Raw genomic sequence first — 11,883 nt, forward strand, 5'->3', positions numbered from 1 at the left:
AGCTCCACAAAGGGAGGAACACATGTCCCCAGAACCTGACACAGAATCAGCTGGTTGTAATTATCTGCTGCCTGTTTACAAATGTCCAGAAACATCTGGACGGAGCATAGCCAACTGATCAGGGTGGCCTCTCTGTGGCTGGAAAAAGGAATTCACTGCTTACTTTACTCGACCAGTTTTTTAATTAGATTTAAAAAAGGTGATGAAACCGATCATTCTTGGGGCTGTGGGGCTCAAATAAAATGAAGCCAGGCAGGGACAGGGAAACGTAAAGTAGGGAATGGTCATCACACCAGCAACCTTGACCTCTCCCACCCACAGACCTGCTCCCAGTACAGAGTCCCCAAACAGGGCCCAAACACCATCAATATATTTATTAAAACCAAAGCAGAGGGAACAGAGCTGTTAGGAAGGCAAATCAAAGTGCAGATTGGAGGGTGGGGCAGAGCAAGAAGTAGGGTGGAGGGGGCACTTCAAACGCCACAGGAAGGGCCCCTGTGGTCTGGGCTGGGGGGGGAGGCCCTTCACCCCACCCCTCCCGCCCACCCTGTCAGTGAAGGTCCCCCACTCACCTCTCCCATCTCACATCCATCCTGGGGGCAGCTGGGGCCCTGCAGGGACCCCGTGGGGAAGGACCACCCCCTCAATCCACCCATGGCTGTCAGTCAGTCAGTCTGTGTCTCCCTCCCTCACTTTCCGAATAAATAAACCACTCAGGCCTCAGCTCCTTCGGAGTAGGGCAAAGAACAGCTCAAGGACCCCTGCCCTCACTCAGGGGGTAAGGGAGTTGCGGCACCAGTCCCACATCCCTCCTACCCTTTGCTGATGCCCCAAGCTTGCCAAAAAGGCCTTGATAAATAAATAACGCTCCATTAAAGCTTCAATCAGAAAAACCTTTAAGACGATAGAAGTGCTCTCGCTGTCCTGCCAACAAGCAGGCCAAGGCCTCGCCACCTGGCCTGGTCAGCACACAGGATTCTGGGGGCAGGTGGCCACCCTGGGCCTCGTGGGGCCCCTGGAGCAAGAAGACCAAAAGTGCAGTTAAGAGCCCCCACCACGCGCACACATGGACTCATGCACACACACGTGGACACACTGGGGCGTGTTTTCAGTGCACGCACAGATGTGTTCACCTTCATTCCCCGGGACATGCACACACACATGCTCACACACCACTCACCCCGTGGACACACACGTCGGGGCTTGGGTGCATGCACAAACACCACAAACAGAATTCTTCCCTTCCTGGCTTGCTCAGCCTCCTGGCAGGAGCCAGGCTCCAGAGCTAGAAGCCTCTGGAGGTAGGAGAGAGGGGCATAAATTAAATGTTTCCAATTAGGCTAGGACGGCCAGGGGCGGGGGGCTCCAGGGCTGCAGAGACGGGGTGGGCATCTCAGGAGGCCCTGGTCCCCCTGAGCCCCGTCAGAAATCCAGGGGAGTGAGGTCCCCAAAGTCACAGTCGAAGAGGTCTCTGATGCCCTCACCCTCCTCGAGGCCAAAGTGGTAGTCGAGGGCCTCGTGGGGGGGCGACAGGCTGATGAACTCCTCGGGGAGGAGGCCGGAGAAGTCCTCCTTCACGTGCTCCAGGAGTGAGTCGGCCGCCACGAGTGGGGACAGGCGGTCCTCGTCCACAGGGGCCCGCAGGCCACCCATCCGGGAAAGCAGAGGCTCTGGGGAGATGCAGGAGCATCACAGCCGGGGACACCCCGGCAGGGAGGGGCTGACACACCTGCCCACCCACCTGGGGGAGGGGCCGGGCCCACCCTGCCCACCCGGCCTTCACCAACCTTGCTCCAGGCTGAGCAGGGACTGACTGGGATCCGTGGCAGGGGATGAGGGAGGTGACGACGGTGGTGGTGGCACCGCGGTGGCAAGGTCAGCTGCCCTGTCCTCCTCCCCCGAAGCTGCCCCCTGGGACGGGGTCTTTCCAGGGCTGGTTCCGCCCACACTCTCCTCAGGGCACAGGAAAACGTCGATGGGGCCTTGTTTGCTCTTAAGGGAGATCTGAAAGTTCTGGGTGGAGGTAGCAGGCAGGGTAAACTGAGGCTCAGCTGGACTACCAGCCCAGCCCAGTCCATCCTGGTCCCGTCTAGACTCCCAGGTCTCACCTCCGAGGAGTCCACGGCTTGGAGCTGGGTCTCGGGGGGGGCCTTGATCACCATGACCATCTGCTCTGCAGGGTCTGCAATGCTACGAAGGTCCTGGCAGGTCACATAGGCCAGGGTTGGTGGAGTCAAGGACCACATGATCTTTGGCCTTTGGGGGCCACCCACCCAGACAGCTCAGAAGGCAGAGCCCACCCCTGCCTAGTCACTCCTGTCCTCTGCATCACCCACTCCAAGGCCTGGCACATGGTTGGGGGTCAAGCAGATCTCATGCCCTTGAGCCTGCTTCTACATCTACACAATGAGATCACTCTACCTATTGAATCTCAAGGTAATGACAGCTGCCTATAATTATTTCATAAAAATTACTTAAATCCAGGCATAGTCCTAAGAATTTATTCTGACCCATGACCTTGATGTCAATTAGTGTGTGTGTGTATGTGTGTGTGTGTGTGTGTGTGTTAAATTGCTCAGTCATGTCTGACTCTATGACCTCATGGACTATAGCCCACCAGGCTCCTCTGTCCATGGAATTCTCCAGGCAAGAATACTGGAATGGGTTGCCATTCTCTTTTCCAGGGAATCCTCCTGACCCAGGGATCAAACCCGGGTCTCCCACACTGCAGGCAGATTCTTTACCGTCTGAGCCGTTATCTCCAAAATGTATAAACATAACTTCAAAATAAAGTCTATTTTTGCAAATAAAAGCAACTCTAACCTTGAAGCTACAACCAGGTATTAAATCCCTGTATTAAATAAATGTTATCCCTGTGTTAAATAAATCAGTTATTACTGATACTAGCTTTTCTGGTTTTAATCCGAAAAGCTTTGAGGTAGGATTGTTTTTCCCCTTTTCCAGAGGAAGCTGAGACTCAGAAAGGTTAAGTAACTTGTCCAGTGTCACACTGGGAGTGAATGCTGAGCCAGGACCGTTCTGGTATCCAAAGCCAGAACTCTCTCCTGAATCTAGGGCCCAAGGTAAGGCCCTCCACTCCCACTTAGATGGGGCCCTGGTGACCCTCCAGGCAGTTCAAGGATATCGCTGGCTCTCAGCATCCTCGGAGAGCAGACGCAGCTGGGTGCTGCAGATGTGGAGCAGGTGATCCAGCTGCTGCTCGCTTTCCTGCAGCTGCTGGAGGTCCTGGGTCAATCCTTCAAGCCGCCCGCCGATCCCCACCGTTGCATGGTTGCCTCTGCCGGGAGGCAACAGGAGGGGTCAGCAGCTCCCAGGCCCTCTTCCCTGGAGCTGTGACCCTCAGCAACCAGTCTGCTGCTGCCCCCTGCCCCTCACAGCCCGGCTCTTCAGCCAGGCTTCCAAGGCAGACTGGCTGGGTTCAGAGTTGGGCCTGAATGTCTGTGAACACTGGCCCTTGTAGGGGGCTGGATAAGTACACGAGGGCAGACATGCCGTGGAACACTCTGTAGTTGTATAAAAAGACATGGATGCATTAGATGCAAAAATGGAAGCATTTGTAAGACATATCAAGTGAAAAGAAAATAAATAAATAAATCGATGTAGAATGGAATATTTACCCAAAACTGAAAACACAAATGTGTCAGAGTGGAGTAAGATGACCGGGGAAAGAGGCGAAAACGGGGGGAAAAAAAACTAAGAATTAACCAGAATAAAACAGCTGTGTTAGCCAAGCTCATCAACGGCAACAGAAGCCAGAACAGTGGTCACCTGGGTGGTATGAGGAAGGGACAGTGTCTGGGAAGGGGCACAGGGGACGTTTCTGGGCTGCTGGGAATGTTCCTTATCCTTATCCAGATGGTGGTTACCCAGGTGAAGAAATGGAAAGTTGCACTGAGCTAGATATGTAAGATTTGTGTTCTTTCCTGCATCCATCACCTCACGGAAGCCAGCTCTTCTCTCTAAACCTCGGTTTGCCCAGCTGTTAAGATGGGGAAGCGGGCAGCCGCAGCAGGTATGGCTCTCAGCTCCTCTGGCCCAGCCCACCCCAGGCCTCCGCCTACCCTCCTGTCCGGCTGGTACCTACAGCCACTGGATGTGGTTCTTGGACTTCTTGGCGATGAGCTGGATGCCCTCCAGGACGTTGGTGATGTCGTAGATGCGCCGTTTCTGCACCTTCAGCACTTCAGCCGCCCAGTTCAGGTCAACCACCCCGTCGGCCGAGCGGCTCAGTAACTCCAAGAAGCGTTTCGTGGTCAGGTTCAACGATGTTTCATAGCGTGACTTCTCCCCTGGGGACTTCACACCTGGAGGCCAGGCAGGACAAGGTCCCTGAGCACCAACCCCAGCCACACTGGGCTCCCTGGCAACGGCAGGGCAGCAGGATGGCAGGGTGGGGTGGGAGGGGGCAGATGGTTCCTTCCCTTTGGTGAAGGCCAAGCAGGGAAGCCCCATGACTGCTGCCTGCCAACCACAGCATTCCTCTTCCGGCTGGGGGAACTTCCCACCCCCTAGGGCTTGGGGAAGCCATGCCAGGCGGCCACTCCAGCTGCCCCTTGGGGCCCCCCGAGGCCTGGATCAGACCCAGGCCTGACAGACCAGAGCTTACTCTGCAAGCATGCCTGTCTGTCCACATCCCCTCAATGCGGGTCTGGCCAGGGGGCCTGCCTGAGCCCAAGCCCTGGGGCTACCTTTTCCTGGGTGGCGGCCTCTGCCCCGAGCTGGCCCGCTGCTCTCGGCCAGGTATTGATGGTCAGTTTCCAGGTTCAGCCTCCGCTTCACCTATGGCAAAAACAATGGGAGGATGCCCAGTAACCAGGAGAGTGGGGCCACAAGAGACCTGGCTGAGGACCGGGTGCTCCTGGGCCGCCCCCTGCTCGACCAGGATGCCCAAGAGTGTGAGTGAGGGGGCGTCCCAGGCAGCATGATCCTACCCCACAGGACAGAACACTCAACTGGAAGGCAGAAGTTCAAGCCCCAGTTCCGCTACTACCTCCCTGGGGGACCTGTGGTAGTCTGCAAATTTTTTTGCTTCTCCTCTTTTCAACAGATGGAGCCTAATGTTCCCTTAAGTACGGGCCCGATCTGGTAACCCACTTCTAATGAACAGAATGTGGTGGAAGTGACAGTATGTCACGTCTGAGACAGGGTCACACAGGTACTGTAGCTTCCTCCTCGCCCTTTATTTGATCTCTCCCTCGTGGCTGGAGCTAGCGGCCATGTCATGTAGGCACTCAGGTAGCCCTAAGGAGGCCCAAGTGGCAAGAAACTAAAGCCCTGCCCCCAACAGCAACACGGGCAGGCTTAGAAACAATCCTCCTGGTCATGCCTTCTGATGACTGCAGCCGGGCCAACATTTTGGCACTAACCCCAGAAGAGGTCCTCAGCCAGAAGCACCCAGCCAAGTCACCACTAAATTTCCCACCCTCAGAAACCATATAACAAATGTCTGATGTCTTAAGCCGTTGGGATACTGATCCCCTAAGTGGGTAACTACCTCTCTCTGGTTTCTGATTTGTCTGTGAATACGGCAGCACAATCATGGCCCCATTTTACAGGTAGGACAACCGAAGCCCAGAAAGACTCAAGGTGATACAGGCAGGAAGTGCCAGAGCCAGGATTCCCGCATGAGGATGGAGACTGCCCTGGGGATTTCACAGGCATCTCCCTCATATTCTGACCCAAACCAGCTATACCTGCCCCTCCGCCACCCACAGGGTTTCCTGAGCTAGAACCTGGTTCAGGCCCACCCACTGCCCTCATCGCATCTAGCTGCCAAAAATCCCATCACCACAGCCACTGGCACCTCCTATCTGGACTACCCAGCTGTCTTCCCACTTGTCTCCCTGCCTCCGTCTGTCCCCTCCACCTTAGTACCCTCATCTGCAACCACTTTTCCCACAGGAACTTCTGCTGAGCTTCTGAGTTTCTTCACAGACCTGCACCTCCAAGCCTTAGCCCATGCTGGTCCCTCCCTGGCTGGCCCTCGCCTCCCTCCCTCCCAGTTCACACCAATGCTTCCCCCTCCAGAGAGGCACCTTACTCATCACCTCAGTCTTTTCAATCAATCGCGCAATAGAAACTGAGCTTCATCTCCCTCAGGACGGCTGCAAACCCAACCCTTTCCCACATGGTCTCTCGCCACAAACTTCTGCAAGTGTGTTTGTCTCACCCAGAGGCCAGGGAGCCCCTCAGAGGCGGGCACTGAGTCTGAATAATCCCTGCACATAAGGTCTGGGCATCAGCACGTTTGCTGAATGAATCGCCCCACATGCTGCCGGACTCAGATACTCTCACATAGGCACTCGTGGATTTCCTCAGGCGTCTGCCAGTATCAGAGCTAATGCATGCTGAGTGCTTCCTGTGTCCTGAGCACTGCTAGGTAACTGCTTCACCTGCGTGTGATCACCGACAACCTCCAGCCGCCTTGCAGCAGGGGTTCTGATGACTTCCACTTCCTGAGGAGTCTGCACCTCGCAGAGGTCACACAGTGAGGTGGAGTCAGGATTCGAACCTTAGTGGGCTGGGCAGAGGCTCATCCGGAAGCCAGGCTCCCGCAAGCCAAACCACAATGTACCCGCTCTCCAGCCTCGCCCCAGAGCTCTGAACTCTTGCATGTTCCAGCCAACCGTATCCTTTGCCTCCTTCCTGTCCTCTCAAAAGGGTGCCCAAGCTGAAGGTGGATCCATGCCACACTCAGAGATGCAGGCACAGGGACCCAAAAAGCAGGGATGAAAGAAATCCGGATGACTCAAATACCTATCCATGGGAGAGGCCACAAAAACTGGTTCATCCAGCCCTTGGAATACCACACTGCTGTCAAGAAGGATGGGGGCAGGTTGATACAAAACTCCCAAAGACATATTGACAAGAAAAACACGGTTAAGAAGCAATGCGTAAAGGGATCAAAAAGCTCATGAAACCATTTTCTCTGCTCCAGTTTGTATTATTATAGAATCCATTTCAAGAGTAACCTTGGTGTCAGGGCGAGGACCATGAGGAATTGCTGCCTTGGATCTAAAGTGGGGATGATGTGCTATTGGAACACAGGAGGAGAAAAAAGAAAAAATGGATGGGGCTGGGGATCTTGTCCCCCTCAACTTTCGCATCTCTTCTATAGTGAATATGCATTATATCCAGTTTGTTTTTTAAGAGCCATGACAACAGGGGAGATGTGGACCGGAAGAGCCAGGAGGAATGGTTGAATTGCACAGAGCCTTGTAGGCAAGAGGTACTCAATGAATACTCACTTGTGCAGAAGCTGAGCCTGTAGCTTGTTTCAAGGACTGCCCCCAAACAAATGCTAGTGCAGAGGGTGAGTGGAGGCCACAGCTCAGATAGCCAGTGGCTACTCACAGGTACAATGTTAGGGGGTGTTGCACAGCAAAAGCTGGGCCCATGTTTCTGAACTACAGCAGCAAGGTGGTACCGGGCCCTACTCCTGCTCACGGCAGAAAACACGTACTAGCCCTTAAGTACTGTGACGGCAGAGGCTCTTTACGTGCCTGTGCCTAGAACCTCAGAGGCACTCACTAACAACTGCTGAATGAATGGAATGCTCAGACCCAGTGAGGCTGCCCCTGACACCCCGGGTGTGGAGCAGAGGGCAAGCTTCCTGATCCCAGTCCCTGGCTGTCCCTCTAAGCCTGAAGCTCCATTGCCCAAGGGCAGGACCTAGGCCTAAGCACCTGTCCATCAGCTAAATGGAGGCTACTCGATCAGGCTCCAAGCTGGTACCTGCAGGGACAGGTTGCTGGGGTACAGGAGACCAATCAGGGGACCCACCCTGTGCAGCTTCCCTCCCTCTCACTCATTTGGAGGAAGGGACCCTGGGCTTCCTTCAATCTCTATTAGTATCTCCAGGAAGTAAGGCATGCCAGCAGTTAACCACTCAGGAAATCTGGTCTGGTCCCACCACTCATGAGCTGACTCACCAGGGAAGGTTCTAACATCTCTAAGCCTCAGCTTCCCTATCTGTAAAACGGGAAAGTTGTTGACAGGGTTAAATGAGTTAATTGGGTATGGGTAAAGTGCTTGGCACATGGCCTAACTCACAAAACAGTCTCAAAACAATGGTGCCTCCTATTGTTATTATTAGCATCTCAGTGATTCCGGAAGGAAGGATGTACTGGGCAGGGGGCCAAAGGGGTCGGGGGAACCTTGTTGGGATGTCTCAGGGACCAGCTGCTACCCAGGCCTCCGTCAGCAGTTGGGCTTCCACCTCCTTGCCCTGGGCCCTGCCTCCCTGCCTCAACTTGCTCAGAGACCCCATCCTGCCTGCCCATCCATGCCCTAACTTTACCCACAGGCTGCACCAGTCAAACTGGTCTCCACGCCCTGTCCTGCAGCCCACAGGACCAAGCTCTAGGCCTCTGCCCCCTCCTTCTCCCCACCTCCTAATTCAGACACCACCTCTCTGGGCCCCCTAGTCTCAACTGTCTTTAGCCTCTTGCTGTGCAGGGAGCACTTTATCAAGGGATCTCCCTGGGGCATTTACTCTCTCCTGGCACTGGGGGCCTCCTCTCCAGCTCCCAGAGGCCTAGCCCACCCAGGACTTCCACTGGGGCCTGGGGGTCTGCCTGCCTGATTAATGAGGTTCCATGGCAACCAGGGCCTGGGAGGGTGGAGGGTGGCAGATGGAAGGACAGGCAGAGGGAGGGGATCAGCAGCTGGCCCAGTTACCCCCGCCCCTGCAGAGAAGGCCTCCCAGCCAGGCAGCCTGTCCCCAGAGGCCCGGAGGGCCAGGCCTGCACCTGGCAGTCCCAGAGGCAGGAAGGAGGGTCTCCTCAATGGCTCTTCTACAGACTGGTCCCAGAACACCCCACTTTGACCTCCCCAAGCAGCCATGCCCACCACCCAGCCACAAGTTCTGGTCTGAAGCCAGCAGGCCTCAGTTTAAATCCCACTTGCAGCCTTGTGACCAGGGGGCAAGCCACTTCCCCTCTCTGGGCACAGTTCAGATGGGCACAGTGACAACACCGAGCTCACAGCATGGATGTGAGTTTTAGCTGCCTTGAAGTCAGCCAAAGGCCTGGCATGCAGTCAGCGACAGCTGAATACACGTGGACCATTATTATCATTGAGTCTGCTCCGGCGAGGAAGCTGAGGCCCACAGCACAGAGCAGCAAACAAGGACTGGCCCGAGGTCACCCCGCACCCCAGGGCGGAGCCCCGAGGCCCAACCCAGGCTCGGCACCGCCCAGCCTGGGCGCCTCAGCCCACCCTCCCCCGCCCCCGCTGCCGCCGGGCCAAACATTGCGCCCCGCCCGGGTCTGCGCAGGGGTCCAAGGCAGCGCACTCAGCCCAGTGTCCCTGATGTCCGTACCGGCGGGCGGCCGAGCGCGGGGCGCGGCGCGCTGGGTGTGGGCCGGGGCGCCTGCGGCGTGGCGAAGAGCAGCAGGTCAGGGTCCCGGGGGCCGGCGGCCGGTGCGGCGGGGCCGGCGGGGGCCGGCGGGGCGCTGGCGTCCTGCGCGGTGGAGATGATGACGATCTGCGAGGAGTCGAGCAGCCGCAGCGCGCCGGCCCCGAGCAAGGCCTCCAGCGCCGGCGCGCAAGGGCCGCCCGCGGGGGCCCCGGCCACGGCCATGGCGCTCACGGCCCGCGCGGCCCGGGTGGCAGTCGGCGGCGGCGGCGCGGGCCCATGGCGGCAGGCCGAGGCGAGGGCTAGATCCCGCTCCGGATCCCGCTCCGCCCCCGGCCGCCGCTGCCTGCAAAGTCCGGGCCACTTTTACGCGCCAAATCCTTTTTGCCGCGAAAGAGCCACGAGCCGCCGAGCGCTACCACCATTGGCTGCCCGGACTGTGACGGAGGCGACGGCGACGTCACCCATTGGCTGCAGCGCGCCGGTCCGGCGGCGGAGGGCGGGACGGGGCGGCGGCGCGAGGCAGCACGACCAATCGGGGGTCGGGGCGCGCGCAGGCTTTGTCGGGGCGGTGCCAGGCGCGTTCGCACTCCCCGCCCTCAGAGGGGACGGCCCCTGTCCGAGGAGTGGTGGCCCCACCCCCTCTCCGACGCACCCCCATCTGGCCGATGCCTGTAAGTTGAGGACAGAATGTCCATTAAGCATATCTCAACGTCAGCAGACCCCACGTGACCCCGATAACTCTCACCTGTGGCCCCGACACCCTCGGCCAGATCTCTAGAAACTGCCCCTCCTCTCTTCTCGGTTCTCAGGCCCACCTCCAAGCTCCGGCCACTTCTCCCTCAACTTCCGTCACCAAAGCCGTTCACTTTCAAATCGTGTGCCCACCCTATTCCTCTCACCCAGAGCCCAAGCAGAAGGGAGCTGTCAGAAAACGGGGAGGGATATCTGGCCCAATACAGCTCTGGGCTTTTCTACAAGCCCTCCTATAGCTGGAAACTCCAGTACCCTATGCACAACTTCTGCGTGAACTGATTCACTCGTTCAACAAACGTTTTGAGAGCCGGCTCTAAGCCCCATTCTTGACTCCTGGCGCTAAGGAACTCAGTTTAGTGAAAAAGGGAAGAGAGAAACAGGTACAAGCATTTACAACATGATGTGGAATTTTCACTATTAATTCCATGTTAGATCTCACAAAGGGAGGAGGTGAGTATGCTGAGCATGAAAATGCATTTAATCCGGAGGCCCTGGGACCTCTCCATCAGCCATTTCTCATTGCTCAGATCAGCTGATTTGAGCAGTACTGTCCTCTCCTCTATGCCAGGCTCTGTGCCAGCACTGAGGGCAGAGATGCAAAAGGCTTGATGATTTCTATGAACTTGCCTGCCATCTGGTGGGGACTGACCCATCAGGGGAAAAAAAAAAAAACACTAAGACGCAATCAAGAATGAGATCCCTAGGCCCCATATAAATATCACTTCTTCCAGGGAACACTCAGGTATTGAAGTTACTCGCTTCCTCCATTGTCCACCCCCACCTCTGTTCCAGCACTGAGCGGGCACACTGGATCTCTTTATCTGTGTTACTTATCAGACTGGGAGCTACAGTAGGGCCTCTTCCCAGCACTGGCCTGGTCCACAGTAGATGCTGAGAAGGACTGTAAAAAGAAACAGGCTCACACTGGAGGCTACCTGGAATGTCCCAGGTCTCAGAATCACCTGGGTGCTTGTTAACTATGGGCCCACCCCATCCCTGCCAATTTAGAATCTAAGCGCCCAGGAGTCATTTTCACAAGCAAAACCCTACTCTCATGCCAGGTGATTTTTATGTATGTTCACATTGGAGAACAAGTCAGTGTACTTGTATAACCAAAATGTGTGGGGCAGCCTCAAATTACAGCACCTTGCAGGCACTTAATAGCCTCAGTTTCCTCATCTGTAAAATGGGCTCACTGCCATTCCCCCACCTCACCTTCCAGGGTTGCCATGTGGATGAAAAGTATAAGGGATCTGAAAGTGTTTCAAAAACTATTAAGATGGGGTGGTTTAGGAACACAACAGGAGTTTCCTAAGCAGTTTGTGAAATTACTCATCACAAATCCCAGACTATATGAGCACTAGAAGGGACCAGAGAGACTAAATAAGCTTCTTACAGTACAGAAGGGAAAACTGAAGCCTATTCAGGAGTGAACCAGCCAGTGACACAATCTGGCAGGCAATGGATTTCCAGCCCCAGGGTTGGCCTGTCCCCCTCCTCCCTCTCCAGTTCGAGAAGCTCCCACTAGAATGGTAGGTCTCATTCTAAATAGCCAAGCCAGATCCTGACAAGAGGGTAAGAGAAGCCAGCAGCATTCCCACTTCAGAGGGAATTTCCTTCCTTCACACATTCCCAAAGGGGCTCAACAACAGTAGCATTCATTCTGTGAAGCCCTTTCATTCCCAACAGTCATTCAGCAAACATTTATCAGGCACCTATTATATACCAAGCACTGTACTGGTTCCTGG

At 55.9% G+C, this 11,883-nt stretch overlaps 1 protein-coding gene across 1 annotated transcript; it reads right to left on the reverse strand.

The window, feature by feature from the left end:
• Positions 1-1,322: 1,322 nt before the first annotated feature.
• On the reverse strand, positions 1,323-9,619 carry E2F1 (E2F transcription factor 1). Its single transcript, XM_052650847.1, has 7 exons — positions 9,344-9,619; positions 4,710-4,800; positions 4,106-4,325; positions 3,146-3,298; positions 2,109-2,223; positions 1,788-2,013; positions 1,323-1,670 (listed from the first exon to the last, which is right to left on the reverse strand). The coding sequence occupies exons 1-7, from the start codon at positions 9,602-9,604 to the stop codon at positions 1,423-1,425; spliced, it is 1,314 nt and encodes a 437-aa protein (XP_052506807.1). The 5' UTR covers positions 9,605-9,619; the 3' UTR covers positions 1,323-1,422.
• Between the last annotated feature and the right edge of the window lie 2,264 nt (positions 9,620-11,883).

The sequence above is a fragment of the Budorcas taxicolor genome, chromosome 13, assembly GCF_023091745.1.
Source record: "Budorcas taxicolor isolate Tak-1 chromosome 13, Takin1.1, whole genome shotgun sequence".
Taxonomy (NCBI): Eukaryota; Metazoa; Chordata; class Mammalia; order Artiodactyla; family Bovidae; genus Budorcas; species Budorcas taxicolor.